Source organism: Macaca fascicularis, chromosome 9 (genome assembly GCF_037993035.2).
Source record: "Macaca fascicularis isolate 582-1 chromosome 9, T2T-MFA8v1.1".
NCBI classification, from domain to species: Eukaryota; Metazoa; Chordata; class Mammalia; order Primates; family Cercopithecidae; genus Macaca; species Macaca fascicularis.
The window spans coordinates 113,964,144-113,990,936 of record NC_088383.1 but is presented as its reverse complement, the minus strand read 5'-3'; the positions used below and the strand labels follow the sequence as shown (position 1 = coordinate 113,990,936).

General features: G+C 43.3%; 1 protein-coding gene across 3 annotated transcripts in view; it reads right to left on the bottom strand.

Annotated features, from left to right (window-relative positions):
• The window catches only part of SORCS3 (sortilin related VPS10 domain containing receptor 3), a 621,240-nt gene that overhangs the window by 331,481 nt on the left and 262,966 nt on the right, over positions 1-26,793 (bottom strand). For all 3 annotated transcript variants that reach the window (XM_005566376.4, XM_074000806.1, XM_045361488.3), the window contains exon 3: positions 17,613-17,712. In XM_005566376.4, coding sequence (XP_005566433.1) covers positions 17,613-17,712 — 100 coding nt within the window. The remainder of the gene's footprint in view (positions 1-17,612; positions 17,713-26,793) is intronic.

Genomic DNA, 26,793 nt, shown 5'->3' with positions numbered 1-26,793 from the left:
TCATGCCTGTAATCCTATCGCTTTGTGAGGCCAACACAGGAGGATTACTTAAAGCTAGGAGTTCAAGACCAGCGTGGGGAAAAAAGCAAGACCCTGTCAGGAAGGAAGGAAGGAAGGAAGGAAGGAAGGAAGGAAGGAAGGAAGGAAGGAAGGAAGGAAGGAAGGAAGGAAGGAAGGAAGGAAGGAAGGAAGGGAGGGAGGGAGGGAGGGAGGGAGGGAGGGAGGGAGGGAGGGAGGGAGGGAGGGAGGGAAGGAAGGAAGGAAGGAAGGAGAGAAAGAGAGAAAGAGAAGAGAGAAAGAGAAAGGGAAGGAAAGGAAAAGAACAAAAGCAAAAGAAAATTAAAAAAAAAAAAAAAAAAAAAACAGCTGGGAGTGGTGGCACACCTATAGTCCCAGCTACTCTCGACTCTGAGGTAGGGGGATTGCTTGAACCCGGGAGTTCAAGGTTGCAGTGAGCTATGATCACTCTACTGCACTCTAGGCTTGACAACAAAGACAGACCTCATCTCTAAAAAATAAAAATTAAAAGTTAAGTGAAACTTGTTTGAAGCATAGAAGTAATACTGTAGAGCAGGACAAAGAAAAGGCTGAACAGGTAAGCTGAGAACCACACGACACAGACCGAGCCACATGAACACCAGAATGATGTAGATGTTCTCCTGTGGACGCTGGGAAGCTGTTGAAAGTTTCTGAGTAAGGATTGGCAAGATCAAAGTGGTGATGCCTGAAGATATATAAAAAGTTCTAACTGTGTCACTTTTTGTGGGGATAACTGGAGTACAGCCTGCTTCCTCACCACTTCTTTCTCCCTCACTTCCAGGGGTTGATAGTTCAGGCCCATGTGCCAGCTCTAAGACTTCAGGGTACACTCAGCATGCATACATTCACATGCAAGCAGCCGTGAGACTAAAGAGAAACAACCTTTATAGCTACTTCAGAGAAGAGAGTGGTAGGGAATGCTCCAAACCATTTACAATCTGCTCAGGGTCCAGCTGAGGCAAGACAGGTTCTCTAGAAACTATTAATGCCAAGAAAATCTTCTCAGAAAAATAACTTTTTACAACCTAGGGTCTGCAAGGCTGATCTCCTTTGAGCTACAGAATGCTGATGTTCTGTGATTTGGGATCAAGGCAGGGCAGCTAAGACCAGGAAGCCAGCAGTTCATTATTTCAAGCTGAGTTTCCAGAGCTAACCTGCACACTAAGTTTCTGCTCTGACATCAGCTCACTCCTCTCCAGAGGTCCAGAGTGGAGTCAGGAAATCTTTCATGCATATCTATGCTGCCACTGCCTCCCCCGGGATGATTGAAGACTTGAGGTTCAGGCCAAAGACCACTTTGGATAATTGCATCCTATCTTTGTGCTACTCTTCTTTTGTGACTGTCCTTCTTGTCTGGCCTGGCCTAACTGCTTTAATCAGTCAAGTGCCTCTCCTCCTACTGTTCCTGCATGAGCAAAAGTTGCCCTGTAAAAACAGGCTGTCAATAACCTCCTAGTCTCAGTCCTGAACACTATTCTCAGGCCTGTCTTACAATCTATCACCTAAATTGGTTTCAGTCTTTCTGGAGCCTTTTCTAGAGGTTGAGATTTCTGCTTGGAGTCTTTTCACAGTCTTTGCGTGTCAATAGACATTCTCCAATTTGGACTTTTTCTCTCTTTCTTCAACCCTGACTCAGACTCTCCTTTGATTTTGCCACCTTTGGTTGTTCTGAGTACAACTTAGCCTTATTTATGCCCTTGGGCAGGTTGCCCACCAGAGTCACATGATTTGAAAGCTTGACCTGGCTGCTTCTGCTGCCAGTGCCCTGGAAACCCTAGGTTTATTGAACAAAGATAAAAGTACCTCAAAGTGCCCTAATGCCAATGTCTTCTGTAGCTACCTAGCTGCCCAGCTCTGCCTGTATTGTGCAGTATCTTTCTGTGTAATCTAATAGGAAGATACTGGGCTTGAAGTCAGACACCTGATCTCCAAAACCATAGTTCTGCCATCAAGGGGCTGTGTAACCTTGAATAAGTGACTCCCTCCACTGAGACTCAGTTTCTTCATCAATTTAATGAGAGGCTTAAACCAGACAAACTTTGAGTCACTTGCCAGCCCCACATTTCTCCAAACACTCACCAGATGCCTGAATAAGGGCAATAATTGCCCAGGCTGAGTGTCCATCATAAATGGGTAGATCAAACATGAAATTATCCCCTGTATTCAAGGGTCCATTGTCCTGAGATTACAATGATGGCAAGAGTGATAATAAATAGTATTTACTTACAGGGTACCATGGGTAGGTCACTCACTAAGCATTTGCAAAGATTTCTCATTTAATCCTTCTATCAGCTAAGGAGATGGGTACTAGTATCATCCCGATTACACAGACGAGGAAAGAGAAGCTTAGAAGTATTTAATGATGTGCCTAAGCCACCAGCTGCTAAGAGGTAGAGTGAGGATACCAACAAAGTAGCTTCTTGGCCAAGTGAAAAAAGGCCCTCAGCAACCCAGCCAGCCCCTGCCCTATGGGGACTTCCAAGTGGGAATGCCAGTGCTTGGCACGGATGCTTACTCTTATAAATTATTGAACACTAAGGCATTTTCCAAAGGCTATTTACTGCCCCCATCAACCCCAGTGTATTGTTGGTCCTATGTTTCAGAAAACTCAGCAACTCCCGTGACTTCTTCTCTCAGCAGGGAATATTTTTCAGAACTTCTCAGCATGGAGCCATGGCATTGCTGGACTAGAAGAAAACAAATCCCTTTCCACATCTATATTCCTTTTCATAGATTTATAAAGAGATGTTCTAGAGGGTCATGGTACCCATCTAAGCCAGGAGAGACCAATAGCACACAGTATTAATCAGTATTAATTTTTCTTTTATTTTTATTATTACTATGAAGCATATGTTTAAAAGTTGACAATCTGGTTTCAAAACCTGACTTGGCCACTGCCCAACTGGGAAGCTTTAGTCTTTTTGCCTCAGTGCGTCCTCTCTCAAATTAAGAATAACAGTATTTACTTTATATCTTTTATTATTAGAAAAATGCACAATATTAGCAATTACTATTCTTTCTGGTTGATTTTTTTATTATTTCAATCTCTCTGTTAAATTTCCCATTCTGATCCTTTATCATTTTCTTCATTTCACTGAATTATTTCTCTGCCATTTTCTGGACATTCATGGAACTTCCTTAAAGCAGCTATTTTTAATTCTTTGTCAGGCAATTCATATATGTCCATTTCTTTAGGATCAGTCACTGTCCCTTATTTTGTCCCTTTAATGAGGTGATTTCATGTTTCTCTGTTTGTTCTTAGTATATGTGCTGCCGAAGCGAGCGCTCTCTGTTTGTTCTTGATCTTTGTGGCTATGTTTTGGTGTCTGTGTAACTGAAAAAAACAGGTAGTTATTTCAGTTTTCGCATGCTGGCTTTGTCTGGGAAATTCCCTCAGTAGTCACGCCATCCAGAGATTCTGGGCAGACTGGTTAGCATGGTCCATGTGTGGGCTTGCTGTTGGATTCCTTAGGCTGGCAGGCCTGTAGCCTGAATCCACATGGGTGGACCTGTTGATTGAGTCAGCTGGGATAGGCTTAAAGCCTGTGTCCCCAGGGACCAGCTTGAAGCCCACAGGCACTGGGGCTGGTCTTTTGCTGAGGGCTGTCTAAGGCTTGGAACCTTTGGGAATAACTCAGTGCTGGGATGAGCCTGAAGCCCAGGGCCACTGAGCCCTGCCTGCTACAGAGCACACAGGCAGACGGGTAAATAAAGGATGAAACAGGAGGGATGCAGGAGGTGGGGTGTAATTGTTTTCATTTTGGAAGTTGAAAGAACTTTGTCTAATGCTGATATAAAGAAGTATAGATTCCTACTCCCAGAATAGAAAAGCCAGCTACATCGATATTGAGTGCCTGGGAACAGGGAGGCGTCACTGAGCAGGGGGGAAAGCCAAAGAGAGGCTCATTTAATGGGGAAAAGAAAGTCATACCTACTCTCTGCCAGGTACTCGATATACATTAAGCTATTTAATTACTAAAGCTGTTTTGTTTTATAAAATACTATTGTGAGCCCCATTTACAGATTTAAAAACTAAGGCTTAGAGAAGTTAAATAATACCTTCAAGGTCACATGGCAACTCAAGCATGAGCTGCACGCTCCTTCCTGCACATAATACTGCCTAGCTGGGCTCTAGGGGGAAACCAATAATAATTAAGGAGCTCTAAAGTAACCACCACTTCTCCTACCTCTGGCAGCCCTGCCAAGGAGATAATCACATGCATTTCTCACACTTCTATCCTCTCTGGTTCATTTCTTTCCTCTGTTTGGTCATCATAAGACAGCCCAAGTCATTTATCAGAGTTAGATTCATGCTGTGGGATGACAGGACTGACTGTCTGCATCTGCTCTCAGGAGGCCCTCGACATAGGGCTGCTGCACTGACCGAGGCCTTCATTTGTCACTGAGGCCAATGTCTCAGACTTCCCTGCCAGTTCAGACCCCAACATGGGGGGACAGAGACTTGCTGGCTTCAAATCCACCCCTGAGCCATCTGGCGGACCCGAGGATCCCAGGACACTTGCCCTTCATTGCCCGGACACGCTCACCAGCATAGTGTGTACCAAGTGCTGAGGTCTGTCATTCTGACCTTGGGCTGGTAATGGGGGTATGAACTGGGGGCAAGGAGGCATGCATGCCAGCAGCAATCTCTCTGCTTGGTTGAGCTCACCAAGGAAGAAAAAAAAAATCGAGTCATTTCTTTCACCAGTGGTGGTGATTGTATTTGTTACAGATATCTCTACCTCAGGGGCAGTGAGATCCATTTGCTATATGGCTGTGTATTGGAACATTAGGAAGAATACATCACCCTGCCTTCCCAAGCACTTTGCTAAATTTTTTCCTGCTTGTGATGTTCAGAAAACACACCCAGAAGGTCTAGTGAGGGCAGTGCATGCGAGAAGAGAGGACAGAGTGGGATGCTTAACACAGGCATCTCATCAGTCTAAGAGGCTGGTCGCCAGCCTTCCTGAGATACAGGTCTCATGCTGTCAAGGCCCTGCTCAGAAGCCTGCTATGGCTCCCCAAGTCCTTCTGCCCGGAGTCCTAACTCCACCCCTGGGCTTTTGGGAGTCTATAATATCTAGTCGTACCCTATTCTCTCTCCCAATTTGAAATTGCTAAAACCCACATGCTTAAAACCTCTATACCCTCATTACCTTATCAGATTGCCCTTTCCTTTCCCTCCTTTTCCAAATCCCCAATTTTCTTCCAAATTTTTCCTGATTTTTGCCTCTACCTTTTACCAGCTTTGATTATGCCACAGAATGACATCTTTCTCCAAGCTTGGTGCTGCATTCACTCTTCTAGACCTTTTTTTTTTTTTTTCCTTTTGAGGTGGAGTCTCTTCCCATTTTCAAATAAAATAAAATTGCACTCTGTCGCCCAGGCTAGAGTGCAATGGTTCGATCTCGGCTTACCACAACCTCCACCTCCCGGGTTCAAGCAATTCTCCTGCCTCAGCCTCCTGAGTAGCTGGGATTACAGACATCCGCCATCACACTTGGCTAATTTTTGTATTTTTAGTAAAGACTTGGTTTCACCATGTTGGCCAGACTAGTCTTGAACTCCTGACCTCAGGTGATCCACCTGCCTTGGCCTCCCAAAGTGCTGGGATTACAGGTGTGAGCCACCGCACCTGGCTCACTGTCTTCTTTTTAAAGGCTTTCAAAGTGTAAAACTCCCATGATCTCCACTGCTTCTTCAGGCCTGGTTTAGAAGCCCCCATCAATGTTCACTGTGTTGTTATTTTCTCTTATCCAGCCTGACTCTCTCAAGATACAGATCAATGACCTCTCCTTTCGGTTACACCCTTGATTTTCCTGCTCCTATTACTGGCTCTGCCTTAACAATTACCGTGTGTCCTTGGCTGCCATTTAACCTCGAATGGAATTCCTTCTCAGAGGCTTTATTGAGCAACTATGATGGTTAAATGAGCCAGGCAGTGAAATGGAACCAGCATTGTATGTGGCCATCCAGGAATATAAGCTTCCTTAAATCCTTGGTTCAGCCCAAATCAGAGTTCACACAGAAGAGGAACAAACATTTTTTCATACTTCTTAATTCTCAAGTTTTCATAATACTTTGTGAAAAAAAATGTTTTATACATACCTAGATGCACATATACACACAGACACCTAAAAACTTCAACAACAGAAATAAAAATTTAAAAAGATATTGAGCAAACATAAGCACCTAAAAAGTACAGTAAGTGACTAATTTTTATTATCCCTCTAAAATGTCTGGATAATCTTACTGTAAATCATTATTATCTTTATTTTTTTTTTTTTAAATTGTGATATACTCGACGCAAACCCTAAAGGGCACTTTGGAGAAAAGCCAGGCTACAGGTTTATATTCTTCCCATTTTCAAATAAAATGCAAAAGAAAAAACTAGTAATCATTTTAATGAGCCTTTAAATAAATTCTTGGCCAGAGCACACTGCAGTAATTTATACAAAGAACCATATATATATATTTGCTGAGAATGGGACTCTGTGACTTAAGACTGAATTTCCAAGAATTACTCTAGATTCTTTTTCCTTTAAGTGATGAGTTTGAATGGAAGCACACTCACAGCCATTCCGTCGCTGGGCACACTTGCAAAGGCAGATGGAAACTCCTAGACCAGTGTCTGTCCCCTCATTGATTCTCCTTTCTGCTTTCTTGGCCCTAATGGGGTCTGATACTTTCCCTTTTGAGGTGCAAGGGGTCTTTCCTGGTTCTATTTCTGGATACACCAAGAAGAAAAACGTTTGGTCTTGGAATCAGTAAATGAGGGAGGTTTGGTTCACGTTTTGTTCTTTTCCTTTTTTCACTTCTTCCTTTCATACATTTTCCCCTAAACCCATCTCCGAAACACTGCTCTAGCCACTTGGTAACTATGTTAATGTATGAGGCAGGAAAAAATGAGGTGGCTGTGAATTAACAAGAGTGGGACCATTTCTCTCCATCAGCAGAATACTCAATCTTTCTCAGGCAGTCAGCAAGTCTGGTTTTAAGAGACAAGGAAGAAGATGGGGAAAGAGAAAGTGGCAGCATGCCTCCTGGATAAGGCAGGACATGAGGCTCTTTAAAAATCCAAGCCTCTAGGAGCTGCATCCTCTCCAAGGAAGCCTGAAAGCCAGCAGCTCAGAGCTCAGGAGGGGAGGCCCAGCAGCTACTGCGGTCAGCACTAAAGGCACAGCCAGGCAGCAGGACCCTGGATTCCAGTCTGCAATCTTGATGCCAGCTCCATCCCAATAGTAATAATCTTCCCGTTTCTGTAGCTTATTTCTTTCAAACAAAATTACAACTCTCATTTTCTCCTAGATATGTTCTTTATTTTTTGCCATGGAAAAGCTCTCTTATTTGATTAAACAAAAATAAAATAAACTGCATAGGAGCAATTTGAAAGTCCAAAGAGACACCAACTTTGTTTTAAGGCTGTAGTAACTGATATAGCATCTCCTTGCTACCTTCTCCAGCCTTCTCTGTGGACCACAGCAATTCATTCAGAAGCCTATCAGCTAACATGTCAGTTTTGGGACATTTTTCCATTGGTTCTTCACCTGCTCATTGCCTGCCATACCTGCAGCCTTCAATAATAACATTTAAGATTTAAAAGTGAAAACCAAAAGAGGAAAAAGAAACCCAAAAGCCCCAAACAAACAAAAACCTACTTTTGCCTAAAGATTTGGGGGAAAATATTCATTTCCCCACTCATCCGCTGAATTGACGGGATTCACACTACCAGGGCAATGCCCACTGAAAAGTGGCAAAAAGCAATTAGCACCTCAAATGGGCTTGGAGCATGGTTTCTGCCGCCAGGGGGAGTTATTCTGGTAGTGCATATTCCTTATATGTTTGCCTTGGACAAATAAAAATTAAGTGATCTAACCAGGTCATTCTAATATAAGGCAACATGCCTATGTTAACTTCCCCAATTCAGCATTTACTTTTCTTAAAAAAGAAAAAAAGACTCAACCGAGTCATGTGTTCCACAGTTAAAAATTAAAGCATTCTGAGTTCATGCTCTTTGCCGGGACATGGATGAAGCTGGAAACCATCATTCTCAGCAAACTAACACAGGAACAGAAAACCAAACATCACATGTTCTCACTCATAGTGGGAGTTGAACAGTGAGAACACATGGACACAGGGAGGGGAACATCACACACCAGGGTCTGTCAGGGGGTGAGGGCAAGGGGAGGGAGAGGATTAGGACAAATATCTAATACATCCAGGGCTTAAAACCTAGATGACGAGTTGATAGGTACAGCAAATCACCATGGCACACATACACCTATGTAACAAACCTGCACGCTCTGCACATGTATCCCAGAACTTAAAGTAAATTTTTTTTAAAAAAATTAAAGCATTTTGCTGACCAGGCATGGGAGCTAGTGGACGGCATTAAGAACAATTCACAAAAAAATGCTAACGACCCTCCCACCCAAGTATATCTAACATGCTAGTTATACTTCTAAAAAGAGGGGACAGGTAAGTGATCTTTTATCCCCATTTTACAAATTGAGAAGGTGAGGATCAGAGAATTTAAATGACTTCCCAATGCCATACAGCTAGTTAACAGAAAGGCTTAAAACAGAAATCCTGATTCTTTTCCCAGATAGCTCATCTCCCAAGGACCCAGCCTCTTGTTTCCTTATCAAGCCATTTGGCCTTTGTCATGCTGCTCAACCATTCTGGCCAGTTTTTAATGCAAGGCTTGGTTTCCCACCCAGGTTCATTTGAAATGAGATTCCAGCTGCAATGCCCTTTGGGCTTTCAGAGTGGAGTACTGAGAGGCTGTGGATATCCACCACTGACATTCAGCAGGACTGATGTGGAATGCTATCTTCCTACCGTTCATATTTGTGCTCACCTTATTCCCAGTCGAGGTTCTCTATCAGATCAGAGTTCTCCAGCTGTCACCAGCCTTATGGGCTTGGCAGAGACTACTAGACTAGGAGTCAGTAAACTGCTCCAGCCCCAGCTCTGAGGCAAGTGACTCTATGACCTCAGACAAGTCCCTGAGTGGCCTCTTCTGTTCAGTGAGGGTCTATACAGTCTCTGAGAGCCCTTTAAACTCCAATATGCAGTGAGTCTAAGACTTAAATATGAGCGGAAATGAGTTAAATGAGCACATTAGACCAAGACACATGACCATCAGCAACAAATCTGAGCAAACTCCTAACATCTCAGTGCCAAACGTCCATCATCTGTAAATTGCATCATGATAGTGCCAACATCATACAGTTGCTGTTGAAATATTAAATGAGTTAATTCATGCAAAGCATTTAGGATAATTTTCAGCACACAGCAAACTCTCAAAAAATTCTAGCTCCTTCTTATATTATGGTTTTTTGTCATTGCCATTATTATCACAGACACTTGTTGCCTTTATGAACAGAAGCAGATTCTAGCACTAACAGAGACTTCTTTGCTCCTTAACAGATGGGTTATTATGCGCATTTTGTGAAGAGAAAAAGAACGGCTCACAGAGGAGAGACGTCTGGTTGATGCATCATTAAGTCAATGGACGTGAGGGAGTGTGGTACAGCAGAGCTAACTTCCCATTCCCTATTGCAACATTTGGTGTCCTCTATTCTAGGTTACTAGAACAGGTCCAGGCAGCATCTCTAACTCTCCTGCCTGCAGGAGGAGGGTTGACAGTCCCTGGGTAACGACTATGATGCTCCTATGAAGTTGCATTGGTTCATGCTGATAGAACCCCTCAATTGTGCTGGCAAGTAGTGCTGCTGCTCTGACCTCTACCAGCAGAGCCAGTGTGTTTCAGGGACCCACCTTTTGACCAAGGAACTGTAACTTCAGAAAAGATAGCCTGGGTAACAGGGCTTGACCAGCCAACATGTAGTCATAGAACTAAGAGCTATGAGGATTACACTTTCTAAGGACTTCCCAATAGGTTATCCAATGAGCCACAGAATCCATGAATCATCACGTGGTACCGCAAAGCCCTCTGAGAAACACTGTCTAAATGGTGGCCATCCAGATGACCTGAGCTGGAAGGGGCTCCAAAAAGCATAGAACATAAACTTGCCATTATACAAATAGAGAAATGAAGGCCCTGGGAGGGGAGTGGCCTATATAAAGACACTGAGTTACTCAAGGGCAAAACCAGGAGCAGAAAGCAGTCATCTGCCTCCTACCCCTACTCTAGTGGTCTTACCCTACGACGACACAAAAAGTCCCTTTGCACTGAAGGATCAACCATGTGCTTCCTTTGAGTCAAAGGGAAATCTCTGTAAGCCACACTCAACTGTCTCTCACACAAATAACGGTATCAGTGCAGGTACACAGCAAGAGTCCACAAAGTGTTCTCCTGTGACTCTAAAGACCACTTTGCAAACACCAACTTTTCACCTGTACACTTAGCTACCACTCCGAATATGCCACACGCTGCCAACTGGAAACAGGGATAATAGTAGATTTGGTACAGCGCCCCCAAGCCCTGAACTCCACCTCCTAAATAGTTCAAAACACAGACATTTCATATTAAAATGTATATAGAAAAATCTCTTTAAGGCCTGGCACGGTGGCTCACACCTGTAATCCCAGCACTTTGGGAGGCCGAAGCGGGCAAATCACGAGGTCAGGAGATCAAGACCATCCTGGCTAACACGGTGAAACCCCATCTCTACTAAAAAATACAAAAAACTAGCCGGGCATGGTGGTGGGCACCTGTAGTCCCAGCTACTCGGGAGGCTGAAGCAGGAGAATGGCATGAACCTGGGAGACAGAGCTTGCAGTAAGCTGAGATTGCGCCACTGCACTCCAACCTGGACGACAGAGTAAGACTCTGTCTCAAAAAAAAAAAAAAAAAAGAAAAGCAAAGCAAAGAAAAATCTCTTTAAAACTCAGAACATAATAGCAAGGATGTTAACAATAACTGGCTATGCTGGGCTCTCATTTTCACATGACAACAGTCATTTGGAACCTAATGGTGAAAGGCCCTTTACAGAAGGGCTTCCAAGTCTCTACCAGGCCCACATCTTCCTTGCCATTATCTTCTGGCCCCTGCATGCATCAGAATTTGAGACCCAGGTCTATGTAGGCAGTCATTTTCTTGGATGCATCGTGTCTGCCCAAGTAAATTGCACATTTCTGAAAGCAGGAAACTCCCTTCCTCACAACATACTTTGCTCAGAGGTAGACATTTTAAAAAGATTGTTCAACAGCCTAAAATTACCTTTCCACCTTTTTGGCCTTACTTTAGTGTAAGAGACTTTAATATTTGTGGACTGAAAGTGTGTTACCCCGCCACTTACTTTCCCTGACCCTCCAACTATCTTGGGAGTTTGGTATTTTAAAATTCTGTGCTGTGTTTTGGTTAAAGGTTTTCCAGGGTTTTAAAGATAGCTCAGGGTTATGTGCTGTATCCAGAGAGCGACAATGGCATAACCAGCCTCCAAACCACGCACGCGGTGCCTCTTGAACAGCTTGACAAAAGCAGCTTGCTCACTGTAAGACTCTCACTGGTAATTCCCACTGTATTTCTGCAGGGTAGCCTGGAAGTAATTATCCTTCTCACTGGTAAATCAATTAGGAATGCAGGATGTAATGCTCCCCTCCTCCTCCAAGAAACTGCTAATCCTCTAACACTAATGAACAGAAAACCCCAGGCAACAGCGTTACCACTAATAGAGTGATGACTACAACTCACCTGGTCTTTATACCTGTGGCAGTGGCACCAACCCTGTGGGCAGATAGAGGTGAACAGGAATCCTGGACCCCCTCTTATTAGCTATTTTCCAAAATTAAGTGTCTATCTGCTTGAGCCTCAGTTTCTTCGTCTGTCAAATGGGGATAAAACTACCAAGCTCAGGAGATTAATAGTAAAACTTAGAATAACATGTAGTAAGGAGCTTAGCCCAGTGCCTAGAACTTATTAGAAGCTCAATAGAAACAACTCATTAGCCTATACTGATGTCAGACCTTATAGTTTTCATCACACACAATCACATACACACACACACACACACACACACAGAGAGAGAGAGAGAGAGAGAGAGAGAGAGAGAGAGAGAGAGACATGTAGCTCTAATTGTAGTAATTTGGTCACATTCTCTGGCTGTTAGACCAGTGTGCACTCTCTGCCATTTCCAATACACTGTCTCCAAAGTTGCAGGTAGCAGTCACTTTGGAGCCAATTAGACAATAACACGCCTGCATTTCCCTGTCCACTCAAAGATTCATTCTCAAATAAGCTCGCCCATGGGAGTCAGGTTCCTCTCTGGTTAAGGCACAAAGCCTTCAGCCTGTTTTTACAAAGCACAGCAAACTTGACTTTGACACTTGCCATTCTGCATGGGCCTGAGGACAAGAATCAACTGACAGTAATGAGTTCTGGGAACCCAGGGATGTTTATCTCCTGCAAGGGGAAGAAGAAGCTGGGAGCTAGAGCTCACTAGCCACACCATAATGGAGCCACTCCTCCGGGAGGCAAACCGTGCACTCTCCTGCTTCCAGAGCTAATATACCATTCCTCATCTTCAGGTACCAGGCTCTGATACATTCAGCAATGCTGAGCTCCCATAAGGAAGTTGGGCTCAAACCCAGGCAATGAGCTAATTGGCCAATGGCCGGAGAAAGGCAAACAACTGGGTATACAAAATTCACATCAAATAGTCAGAGTGGGTCAAGGTCATAAAAATAATGCTGATGCGACCATGCCACAGAACAGCAGTCTAGGACAACTTCAACTGAAGCAGCTTCGTGCATTTCATATCAATACTCTCATTTAGACAGGGAATTATAAAACCCACTAGATGAAATGATTATACCCTGCTCACAGCCTGTGAGAAAGACAGTACTCCCAGTCTAAATCCCAGCTACCTCCAGGAAGCCCAGAATTGCTGAATGACTAATTTGTCCCCAAAATAAACCCATTGGGAAAGCTGCTGTAGATCTACCATTTATAGCAATATAGTCTTGGGGTAATTTATCAGAGTCTATTTTCTTACCCTGCCTACTTTCAAAATGGCTGGGAGGATTAGAGATCATGTGGCTAAAACTCTTAAAAGGGAGTTTAGGATAGTAGCTGCTCAGTTAGTGCTAACTGGGATGATTACTGGTAGAATGAAACTATACACAGGTTAACACCTCTGCTTCCTTCCAACTTAACGCTTTATTAACTATCTGTATTTGGATAATTTTATGTTGTTCAAAACTGTTTAAAAAATCAACAATTAGCTTTGGGAGCAACTATATAAATACAAGCTCAATTTACTGTTTTGCCAGGGGCAACAGATCTCATTTGATGTATTCACAGCCTCCAAAGAAAGCAGCAGCCATCTGTTAAATAAATAACTCATTAGGTGAAAAGCAAGTGCTTCTACAAGATGAACTCAAAAATCTGCCACAGACTACTGCCATTGGCTGACTGATGAAATGGGTTGCTACAGATAATTTGGGTACTAACCAAATCCAAACCATCTTGCCTAACACAAGCTGAGATGAGTATCCATATGACCATAAGTTTAAACTTGAAGACATAAAGAAGGAAACTTAAAAACAAAGTTGTATTACAAGGTTCCAGAGCTCTAGACTAATAAAGAAACAAATAAGAGTATTTTTATTTATATCAAATTGTCATTTTGCCTAAGTGGCTGGAGAAAGGGGATTTCTACTAAGCTGAATATACTGGTTATGAGAAAGTCAGAATGTAGACTACATGTGCAACGTCAACATCAAGAGGCTCAGAATACAATACATACCACTTAGTAAAATGAAAATGAATCCAATTTCATTTTTTCTTGGATGATTCAGAAAGCACTTCAGATCATGTAGGACCCTTATGAACATTCATTAATTTCTTTTTTGTTTGTTTGTTTTTCTTGAGACGGAGTTTCACCCTTGTTGCCCAGGCTGGAGTGCACAACCTCTGCTCACCGCAATCTCTGCCTCCCGGGTTCAAGCGATTCTCCTGCCTCAGCCTCCTGAGTAGCTGGGATTACGGCATGTACCACCACGCCTGGCTAATTTTGTATTTTTAGTAGAGACGGGGTTTCTCCATGTTGGCCAGGCTGGTCTCGATCTCCTGACCTCAGGTGATCCACCCACCTCAGTCTCCCAAAGTGCTGGGATTACAGGCATGAGCCCCCATGCCTGGCTACAAACGTTAATTTGTATTGTTATTCTCTAAAAAAATAAACCCATACCATTGACTTGCTGCTTACTTTTCCCCAATCTGAGTGAAGAAAATGTCGGTGTGTTTAACTTCCTGGGTGGCAGTGCCTACTAGATGGGAGTTAACTATACTTGGTGATGTTTCTCAGGCCAGACAACAAAATAGGCCTGACTTCTGTTTATTGAGCAATAGTTGCTGTGAGAAATGGCTCCTGAGCCCACTGCCTGAACGTCACCATGGGGAAGGATAAATGGAGGTGGTATTCCCGTGCCAGTGACAGCCAAATCCCAACTCTATGTTCCTTCCTACCCACAGAATCTGCCTTAATCCATCCCTTGTCTCCATCACTTCTAAGAACTTCTTAGTTGCACTAAGGAGAGTTCAGACTGTCAGGAGTAGGAAAAAAAAACAGCAAAAGACAAAAAGAAACATCATTATGATATTTTCTAGGAGGAAACATACATGACAGATGAATTCCAAAACAGATACAAACAGGTACAAACCTTTATGAGCCATTTAGGAAAATCCTCACAAAAATGGCCTATCTATCATCTACATGAAAATACGATTAATTCTGTTGTGGCCCAGATACAAGACAGTGATCAGTGCTGCAGGGCACTTTTCATGTGCCAAATATCCAGTTCTTGCTTCACCCAAAGTGCATACGCCCACTGAGAGCCAATATGCTCAAGCCACCTGTGTGGGATGGCAGGAGCACTAAACTAGGAGTCATCAGACCAACTGACAAGGCTGCCCCTAATCTGCTGAGTTGCCTGGGTGGGGCAGTTGTCCTCTGTGGGCCTCTGCTTCCTTCTCAAGAAGGGAGAAGGGCAGGAGAAGAACTGAAAACCATCACTGCTGGCTTAATTCAGTCAACTCATCATGTGCCCATCAAGGACATGGAATTAAGCTTTAATTCAAGATCATAAAGCAATTTTGAACCCCTACGCTATCACTGTATATGAAGAAAAGGTGCAAAAGATGAGCTGATGCAAATAAATCTGGCCTGACAATCAAGAGTCCTGGGTTCTAAACCTGACTCCTTTTTCTATCTGGCTATGTGAGCTTTTTTGACTTCAATTTTCTCATCTGTAAAATGAGATTGTTGGCATGGATAAACGATTTCTAACCGAGACTCCATGGACATCTTGGGTTCATGAGTGGGATCTGAGGTGTTCACAAAGTCCTCAAAATGTATGAAAATTTTTGTGGCATAGACATATTTCTAAAGAGGCCGCCTAGAACTTTAATCACATGTGTAAAAGACTTGCAGTTCAAAAACTGTTAGGCACACTGTTGGTGGGAATGTAAATTAGTACTGCTATTATAGAAAACAGTATGGAGTTCCTCAAAACTTAAAAATAGAGCTACCATATGAACAAGCAATTCGACTACTGGGTATACATCCAAAGAAAATGAAACCAGTAAGTCCAAGAGATTTCTGCACTCTCATGTTTATTGCGGCACTACTCACAATAGCCATGATATAAGATCAACCTAAGTGTCTATCAATGGATGAATGAAGAAAATTTGGTACATAGACAAAATAAAATACTATTCAGCCATAAAAAGGGAAATCTTATCTTTTGTGACAACATGAATGAACCTGAAGACATTATGCTAAGTTAAATAAGCCAGACACAGACAGACAAATACCATTTGATCTCATGCATATGTGGAATCTAAAAGAGTTAATCTCAGAATTAGATATTAGAATGGTGGTTAATAGGGGTTGAATGGTTAAAGGGGAGGCATGTTTGGGAGACACTGGTAAAAAAAAATACATAATTACAGTTATATAGGAGGAATAAGTTCAAGATATCTATTGTAGAGCATGATGACTATAGTTAATGGCAATATATTGTTTTCTTGAAAAATGATGAGAGTAGATATTAAGTGTTCTCACCACAAAGTAACTGTGAGTTATTGCATTTGTTAATTAGCTAGATTTAACCATTCCACAACGCATATGTACTTCAAAACATTATGTTGTACAATATAAATACATATAATATGTTAATCTAAAAATAAACAAATTAAAAGAAACTATTAATAACCACTCATCTAGGTGAAATCTGTGCTTTCTTCTAGCTCTCAAAATCCAATAATTTAATAATGATACTGAAAAATGTGAAAATGACAAAGGTTTGGGACAAAGCAAAAATAAACTACTCAAATAAAATCAATAACAGGTGCCTAAACAGCCAGCCTGATGATCAAAGCTTTGGCACTTGCCTAGTTGGCACAGTCTAGGGCCTGAGAGCCCCCTACAGCTAACTGGATCCTTTGGCTATCTATCACCAATGCTGAACCAGAAGCCAACAATTCTGCTTCCTCCCTTTGCTGGGTGTACTTAGGGGCACTGGAGGTGGAGGTGAGGAGAAAGTCTATGGATGCACATTATGCTGCTAAGGGTCAAAGCTGCTCCACTCTGAGCAGCATAAACAGCCACAATTCCCAGCCACAGTTTGGACTCTACCATATTAGAGATCAGAGACATCCACACAATGGTTTGAAGCTCACTCCTGAGCTTACCTTGAGGAAGAAAGCCCTGGCAAAATGACGGGGGAATGCAAATCAGACTGCAAGAGAAGAGTCTGGTGGTGCCATTTTTTTTTTTTTTTTAGCTTTTTAGAAATATTAAAATGACCTTTAATGTGATCATTTTGGTGCATGTATTTGAATCATGTCTGCCTAAGTTTCTAAATAACAGTGCTTTCTTAGCTGGAGAAAGAGCACATCTCCCCAAAGATAATATACGGTGCAGTATTTGTTTTCTAAAACTGCTCATTGTTCCATAGAACCCAGGACTCCTCCTCCCAGTAGATTTCCATGGCCAAGGTCTGACCTTATATGATTTCATCCTGGCTGCTAAATCAAGAGGAAAACAGAGAAGCAGAGGTGCCAGAGGAGCCTGGTCTGCCCTCTGCCTCAGAAGCAGCTCAGCTTCAAGTTGAAGAAGCCAGGAGCAGCCTTTCGTTCATGTGGCAGAAACAATCTCCTGGGAATAAGGGGTTCTCAAAAAATGTACCAGCAAGAGGCAGGCTGTGGAAAGACTCAACTCTAAAGTCGAGCAAACCCACGCTTACATTCTAGATGTGTTAACCACCACCTGATTCAGGGCAGAAAGTTACTTCATCTCTCTGAGCTTCTCTTGCAAAATGGGGACCATAATAGTTTTTATCCCATAGATTCATTGTGAGGATAAGTGAGATGAGGTACATAGTTTTACTGGTGGCATTACTATCACTGCTGCTGTCACTATTATTATTATTACTATCAAGGCTGTTGTTAGAATTACAAACAGCATTTATGAAGTTTCCGGCATATAAATCAGGCCTCTGTAAGTGATTCCATGACTACTGAGTTTTTTCCTTAACCTCTGGCCCTAATCAGCACAGCGACCCAGCAGGAGTGCTCAGGACCTACTGACCCAGCCTCTTACCTTCCTTTTGTTGGTGGGATTGACATAGAGGTAACTGAGGACAGTCTTCAACCCCACTTTGTCATTCAGCTTTTCATAGGTGGTGCCATAATCTGTCGACCTGCAGGTAAAAGAGAAAACAGAAAGGGAAAGATCGTTTTATCAATAGGCAGCTATGTCTAAAGAGAAGCCAGGCTCTCCACCGACCGACCAGCACCTTTCTTCCAAAATCACATGAGTGCTTAAAAGTGTTCTTCAGAGATAAAAAGCCCCATTAATTTTAGAAGAGCAATTAGGCTAATGCATCTGCTTACTACCTAAGCGTGCTCCCCTTTGCTCCCAGCCTTTCTCAGAGACCTACTTTTTTGCCCTTTGTGAAATTGCTTGGTGAAAGGAGCTGCTGGAGACTACCTGACTCCCATGATGCTCAGCCTCACCCTCCGCCCCTCGCCCACCCCGGCTCTGTGTGGAGCTGTGGAAGCACACAAGTTCCCGCCAGCAGACCCTCTATATGGGAGTTGTGTGTAGAGGTCATGGAAGAGTGGCCAGGCTATCTCCCGAGGTCACCAGGGTACAACCAACTTCATACACACTCCATTGAGCCTGAAGCAAGGGACCCTTGGAGATCCCTAGAACCTCATAACTCCAGAGAACTTATGGGGTCCAATGGCTAAATGAGACCACACCAGGCAGAGGGTTGGATGCTTTACATGGGGACAATGATGTGGGTGTGTCCAGGGTGAAAAGCCCATGGCACTGGGCTGCTTACAGGGGAGGGGTTCACCATTCCAGTGATCCTGCTGGCTACCTGCTCCTCCTCTCCAGCACACCAACTGATGCCAAAACCAGAAGTAGAGGCTCCTTTCTTTCCATCCTGCCTTCTGTGGTACAGAAGGGAGATAGGGTGCCAAACAGTGAGATTAAATTAGTTGATCTCCCTGCCATACTGTTCGCCTGCCCCCAAAACCTACCCCACAGAGACCTCCTTCCCTTTTTCCACCATCTGTATCATCAGTTCTCACCTCCTCTTCCCGTCATCACTAGCCTTGGCTAGACTTACAAAACTTCTCCAACTCAAGCTTTAGAAGGACACAGAGGTCAATGCATTTTCTCTGTAGTCAACTGACCTTGTAAGGGCCTGAAATCCGCCACAATCTCAATTCCCAACTCTGGCTCTGAGCCTTGCTTTGAACTGGCATTTGATGCCCTAGTAACCACCAGCTCCAGCCTTTGCTTTGAGCCTTTATCCACCTTCTAATGCTAATCAGTGCTTCCCTGGCCAACAACTTAGCTTCAGAAGCTTAGTACTTAAAACTATATAACCTTTGTCTTCTTTTTTAAGAGACAGGTTCTCACTCTGTTGCCCAGCCTGGATGGAGTGTAGTGGCACAATCATAGCATCACATCAGCCTGATGGCTTGCGCCTCAAATTCCCAGGCTTAAGCCATTCTCCCACCTCAACCTCCTTCCCAATGTGAGGACCATTAAGAGTCATCCCCACCCTCATCCAAGATGGCAGATTCCTGGTCCCTGGGCCCAGTGTAAACACCCACCTGCACCTCCTCTGTAAAAGCTTCTCTAGCCCTCCTCCCAATCACTGCTCGTCTCTTTTCTGCACCAGAACAAATTTCTCCATCCTTAGGCACCCAAGGCACACTGTACATGTCTCTTTTCTAACTTTTCAATAGTGGCATGATTGATTTCTTTTCTGTTTCCCCAACCACAATGTAAGCTCCTCAAAGAATTAAGGAACATCATAAAACTTCCTTCATAAGAGGAAAGAACATGAACTTTGGGTGTAGCAAAATCGCTGTTTCATTCCTACATCCAGAGCTCTCTTGTTACATGACCATGCACAAGTTATTTACCCTGCTGGAGCCTCAGGTTCCCTATCTGAGGAATGAAGATTCCGGGTGTGGTGGCTCACACCTGTAATCCCAGTACTTTGGGAGGCCGAGGTGGGTGGATCACCTGCGGTCAGGAATTTGAGACCAGCCTGGCCAAGATAGTGAAATCCCATCTGTACTAAAAATACAAAAATTAGCCAGGCATGGTGGCAGGCACCTGTAGTCCCAGCTCAGGGAAGCTAAGGCAGAAGAATCGCTTGAACCCAGGAGGCGGAGGTTGTAGTGAGCCAAGACTGTGCCACAGTACTCCAGCCTAAGTGACAGAGCGAGACTCTGTCTCAAAAAAAAAAAAAAAAAAAAAAAATGGGATAATTTAGTCTCACAAGGCATTTGTGAGGTTACAAAAATATAAGACATGGGAAACCTCCTAACAGAATGCAAGTATACTAAAACAGAATGCAGGTACACTAAAATGTTAAAAAAAAAAACCAAAGTGAAGAGGCATTCATTCATTTCTCCTTTCTCCAAAATGTACAGAACAAAGTTTTACACATTATGCATACTCAGCATGTTTACTGAATAAACAAACGTCAATATTTCAAACCTTCTCTAGGCTACTGGCTCCACATGATAATCGGTTATGCTAACTTTAATCATCAGTCCCCCAAAAGCTGACTTCTTATTCTCTGACTTTTGTCTACTGCAGGCACAGAAGCTCTGGGAATCACTATCAATCTTTGTCCTTGTCTTTCTCTCTACAACCCAGATCACTCTTCAAGTCTTAATGATTCTATTTCCTAAATAACTTAGATCCCTGGTATCCTTTCCATCGTCACACCAATGCTGTGGCTCATATATCATCATGTTTGCAACAATCCCCCAATTTGATGCTCTTCTTGAGTCTTCTCCCTCCCCCACGCATCCTCCACGCTGTTACCAGGCTATTTTTCTACCCCAGATCTGTCCACCTCGCTCCTTGGTAGTAATTGCCCATTGCACACAGTCAAGCTGAATCTTCCAAGCTAAGTCTTGTAAAATCTGGCTTCAACCTCCCTTTCTGGACCCATTCCCAGCCACTTGCTCCTCTGGCCCTTTCTCTCCAGCCTCGCTAAACTTTCCTGAGCATGTCCTACATTCTCACTGCCCTCTGCTTCTGTATGCATCATCTCCTTGTCTGAACTATCCATCCCTGTTTCCTCTACTTGGCAAATTTTCCTCCAACCCTCAACATCTAACTCCAACATCATCCTTTTCCAGCTTTCGCGGAGGGAATTAATCACAATCTCCTTTGTGGTCTCGTACTATCTTGTACGCATTTCTATTTAAGCATTTATCTGTTGGTTTGGCTATACTGTCCTTATTCTGTGATCTCTTCCTTGGCTGTAACTCCTTGAAGACAAGAACCATTTTTTATAACAGCTCCAGTGTCTTGCACCATGCCAGGTACAAAGCAAGTGCCGAAAGTATTAGTTTTTGTATTGTTTTAATTTGTCTTTACTTGTAAGAATGAATGGATAAATGAGCTTTTCCAAACCTACTCGCAAGTTTTTAACCAACTACTGATGTCTAGTGGTAATTCAACACACAGCAAACAATGCCTAGAAAACACGCTTGATGCTTTCGATGCTAGCACAACAGTGCAGACGGTACAGTCTAGCAAGTTCTGTCCTAGGGAAGGGTCTGTAATTCACTTGTACTAGAATTAAGGTTAAATGACAAATCACCCTGAGCAACTATCCTATGCAGTGCAAGAGTGGAGATAGACCATGATCTCTAGAGGCTGTCATTTGCATTTTTATTAATCCAAGTAAAATATTTTATAGAGTTAATTACTTCTAAATTCTACACTCTTGAAGGCATAAAGGCAGCATGGTGTGGAGAAAGAACATTGAAGCTGGAGCCTAGAAATCGAGACTGTAGAACTGATTTTCAAATGCACTCAATGTGTTACCCTGGACAAGCCACTTTTTGAAGGCTGTTAAAAATTATTCTGACACTGGTTAAAATGATTAAGTAAACTTTATTCAGGACTACTGCAATATGTAGAGGGACTATTGCAATGGGATTTTGCAGTAGGGGAAAGACATAGGGCTCAACTCCAAATAGAACAAGGAAAAGTGGGAATTTTTGATGAGTCAGAGGAGAGGTCAGTGGATGAAAAATTGCTAAAAGGAGAGGGTAATTCTTTGCTAAACTAATCTAACAAGATTCTTGCTGAATGCAGGCCAGGGTGATCAGATATTACCTAGATTATAGTGGTGGATGAGGACTTTGATTAGCAACAGAGGTTGGGAGATTCTGGCTAACCTGACTTAGAAGGATTCTTGTTAAAAATTGGACTCTTGAGAACATGCCCAAGCTGGGGAGCCTAGTTTAAAAAGAGCTCAGAGGATTCTAACTCAAGTTTGGTTAAGGAAAGCATCTTTGTCAAGTTCCATTCCATCATTAACATGAGAGGTTTACTTACATAATCCTAAGGTCCCTTATGGATCTTAAATTTTATTAAACCACCAACACAATGCTAAGTTGTTTTCCAGCTAGCATCTTTTCCTCATACTATCTATAGCAAAAATCTTAGAAGAGCTAAATTCTCAGCGATCCCTGCAGGACTGATGGAAGTCACAACAAACTTCCTTCCTGAATCCAAATAACTCTCACAAAAGATAGTATGCTGGTCACCACACATGGTCTCACTTTCACAAGCTGCATGACACATTAACACTGACTTTGCTATTTTCCAAAAGTGGCTGCTGAAAAGAGGGACTTCCCAACAAAGGACACCCTCTACGTCTCAGCCTCCTCCATGCCTCTGGCAGGTTCTGCTCACTTAGTCCGAGAGGAACAAGTCCTATTTGGTGAAGATACCTCAGGGAGCCTGGGAGCCTATGGAACCAACAGTGCCCTTGACTCTGTCCTTTCCAGGATGGCCACTGCACACTGCCCTCACCACAGCATTCTGTGGGCCCATTTGGCCTGGGGTGAGGGGCCAATGTTAGAGAGGTCTCAGCCCCATTGCCAGAGACAGTTATGCTGGCAGAACTTGCTCTTACAAGAAAGCAAACCATCTTCTCTACTTTGTGATTCCAGACACCAGCCGGTGGGGTCACTTAGAGAAAACAGGCTCATCTCATCAATTTTAAAGCTAGCCTCCCAAATCTTGGCACTAGGTTCATAAGACTGAAATGTTCAGAACACTGGAACCATGACACCAGTGCACTGAGCCAGCCATGGGCCTGGCACTCTGCCAGTTACCATTCTGAATTTTTCAGTGCACACAGCTAACCTGGAAGGTGGTGCATGAGGTGAGTGTAGCCACGGGGCTCTGGCTCCCATGCCCTGGATCCAGTTACCCCAACCCCATTCCACTGTCACATGTGTGCGCACACACATGTGTGTGTCTCTCTCCCTTGTTCTTTTTTTTCCTTATGAATTATTTCCAGCACACAGAAAAATACAATGCAATGCCCATCATTTGGCCACTATTAGATTTAACAAGTGTTTGTGTGCATAAACAACATATAATCTTTTTGAGTGTTTTTACATGTACATAAGTGTTATCGCATAGGATATGTTCTGCAGCTTGCTTATTTCACCCAATATTCAGCTTGAGATGTATCCATGTTACACACCTAGTGGTCATTGATTCACTTTAACTGCTATCTAGTGTTTCAACTTATGAATAAACCATTCTTTATCCTTTCAAACCACTGAGAAGTATTTTTTTTAATTTGCTATTATAAACAATGTTACAATGAACATTCACATGCATGGCTTCTTGTGTATTTGTAAAGAAAAGTTTTTCTGGGGTGGCACCTCCATGTGGGTCACCTCTAGGCATAACTTCTACTTCACTGGCTATTGACAACGTCTTCTCCAAGGAGGCTGTACCTCCAAAGAGACACTGCTCCTTGGCTTCACCACCTGCTCAGGCACCTGCTCATCATCTGGCAGGTCCTGTCAGCTACCTATCACTCATGTTACTCTCCAGGTACCTGACGCTGACTGGCAGACTAGGCATCCTCCCTCTTCAACTTTCCAGAGGTGCTCGGGACTATTCTACGGCATCAACTCCTAGTCTGAGTCCTGAAACTGTTCACTGAGTTCTTGTCTCATCCGGAGGCATTCGGAAGGACTTAGTGCAGACTAGTACATTGTGGGAGGAACCCCCAGCCTGACCTGCCATACACTTGGTCTTTCCCACAGGGCCACTCTCCCACTGACAATTCCAGGAGTGGAGGTTTGAGTTACCATATGCTTTTTATCTACCCAGCAAGCTCCCACTCCTCTAGTGAACTTCTGGAGGAGAGGCTGGTGGCAATAAGCATATGGGCTGCTATTTTAAAAGAAAAAAAAAAACAGAAAAGACATCCAGTTGATGCAGCCAAGTCAGCCTCTCAGTAGAGCTGAACTGCAGCTCAACCTCCCTGTCCTAATGCCCCAGTCTGGCCAGAGATAGGCACTCTGCCAGCTCTCACGGGGCCATCTGATGTTCTTGATCTGGGTGAGCACATGGATTACCTTATCCAGTCAGCACCTTCTCCTGGTGTTTACCACCCTAGTCCTCAGCCCTCTCTTCATTTCCTCTCCTCTTCTTGCCCCTGAGCTCTGCAAAACTAGGGATCATTAACTCTGGCATCTTTCACCAGTCAGAATTCATCTCCTCAGTGGTCTGCCTTCTAAGGGATACAATCTAAAATTGGCAAACAACCACAGTTGTGGTTGTTCCTTTCCTCTCAGCAACTCCTGCGTTTCCATGTTTGGCTCGTTCCTTTGCATACATTTATCAACCATGGCATCTGACATGGGCTAGGCACACTGTGCTTTGCTTTCCCTTTCTGGGCATTTAAAGTAGCTCTGGCTCAGGCTGATAAACTTTTTTTCCTGCAAAACAACCAGATAGTAAATATTTTGGGTTATGTGGACCTCCGCCACAACTACTCAACTCTGCCCTTTTGCAGCTCCAAACAAGCCAAGCACAATAGCAAAATGAAAGGGAGGGGTTTGCAAAAGCAGGAGGGGTATGATTTGGTGGTGCTGTTCTAGCTGGTATCAGCTAGAGGTAGAGAATATCAGCCTCTACCTCTATCCCACCGCCCCCCCTCCCTGTCCCCAGTCATGTTCTCATCCTGCTTTTGTCTCTAAGACAACTTCTCAAGATTCCTGCCTGGATCTCTGATGCCCTAGAGCATCCTTCCCTGCCTGGCTGCCACACCAGGTCAAACATCTGCCTCTGTCTGGCATTCAATGCCTTCGTAGTTTACCTGCTTTGCTTTACCATTGCCTCCAATGTCCAGATTGTCTCCTTGTTGACTCCCAGCTCTAGTACTCATTGTACTACAAAAATCTTTCCTACAATTCCCACCCACACCCTCCTCTGCATTTATACCAATTGCACCTAAGAGCTCCCTATTTATTCTCTGAATATACAGATATGCTTTTGATCTTTTCAGCAATTGCTAAAAGCTTCTTGAAAGAACAATCACAAATGAATTTTGTTTTAAATTTCTGAAAGTGCAGAGCACAGTTCTACATAAAGAAAACAAGAAGATTGGAGTAGTACAAAGACAACTGAACTCAGAGCCAGAACTAGCTATGCAAGCTTTTCATGTCTCTGATCCTCAGCTCAGACAATAGGGTTGTTGTTACTCAGATTCAATGAAGAGTGATAAGATACCTAGCTTAGCATCTGCTAAAAGCCCTTGTTCCGTATATGCTTATGGCTGTCATTTTTATGAATACCCCTGATTGTACTGTCCTCAAGGGAAATCACCTTGTTTTCTTTTTCTTGATTTATACTCCCTACACTTAATAGGGGTGAGGCACATGGATACCCAATAAATCATTAAAGGATTTGTGGACACTGGTTCCAATTGTTACCATGAACGGATGACAAGACCCAGTTGCCTGGGGAATCAAAAGATAGAATTATGCTTCCAAGTGCCAGGCCTTGGGGAGCACCCACTAGCAGCTCCTTCAGGTATACTCCACTGAGATACACTGAGGATTGTCAACAATCAAAGACCATAGGCTATCAGGTGCTCTGGTGTGTGGTGAACCGCAGCCCATTCCAAGGTCAGGGTCAGGACTTCCCACAGCACAGCTCCAGACCAAAGGCTGTTCAGAGAGTTGTGATGGAAAAGCATTGATGTTCCCCTCTGGCCTATTCCACTCCTCATTTTAGGGCCAGTGCCCAAAGCCACATTAATCTGTATCTTTGCAATGGCAGAAGCCCAGCCTGACCACAAATAACCATCCAGATAACTAATTTCAGACCTGAAGCCAAAAGCAAGTCATTTAAATAGCTTCATTCTCCAAGTGGGTATTGCCCTACCCTCTGCTTCAGAAACTCCACAGGAAGGCTGATGCCAATGCAGAAGCTTACACAGCTCTCCCTGACCTCTTGTTACCTGACTCCTGGCTGCATTGTCTAGTCTCACAAAGAGAGGCAATGATACAGGATAATTAATTCATCTCTATTTCCTCCCGCCCCCACTATTTGAATGAGAGCCATCACAGGTTCTAAATGTGGGAAATTGGAGGTTCGCTGTCTTTGGAGACCAGTCATGCAGAATTCGTGGTTTAGATCAGATAAGCTGTAGATCCACCAGCTTCCCAGCACACATCTCAGCTAGGACAGAGGCTGAAGTATGTGGGGTTGGGCCAACATTCAGATCTTCAGTTTCTTTCTTTTCCTTTCTTTCTTTGGTGTGAACACATTAGTTCTCACTGAAGACCTTCAGTTCAGATAATAGGGTGGTGAGTTGTTATATTTAGGTTTTAAAAGGCCAAAAAATCTAACCTATCAGCCAAAAGACCTATTTGTATCATGCACATAAGGGAAAGAAAGAAGCCCTCCAGGGAAAAGAAAGAGCACACAAACAGGCCGATGAAAAGGTATGACAGCCCATAATTCACTGCATCTCTGTTGATATGAACATAACTGAATAACAATCATCAGAGAGAGGCTAAATAAAGCATATTACACACACACACACACACACACACACACACACACACACACACACACATACACACACACACAGTACTATTCAGCAGCATTCAAGAGTAAAACAGATATCAGTTATTGACCTGAAGTCTCTAAGACATAATACTAAATATATTACACACACACAGTCTATCCAGACACAACAAAGCAATACATTTCCATTAAGTTTATACGTATGTAAATAAATACATACAAAAATCTAGTGGAAAATATATAAAACTACTAATAGAAGTTACCACTGGGTAGGGAACTGGGGTGGGCTGGGGTTAGGTAGCTAGAAGCACTTGAATTTACTTGTAATGTTGAGATGTTTTCAAACAAAAATGTAGCCAAGTGTCACTCATGTAGT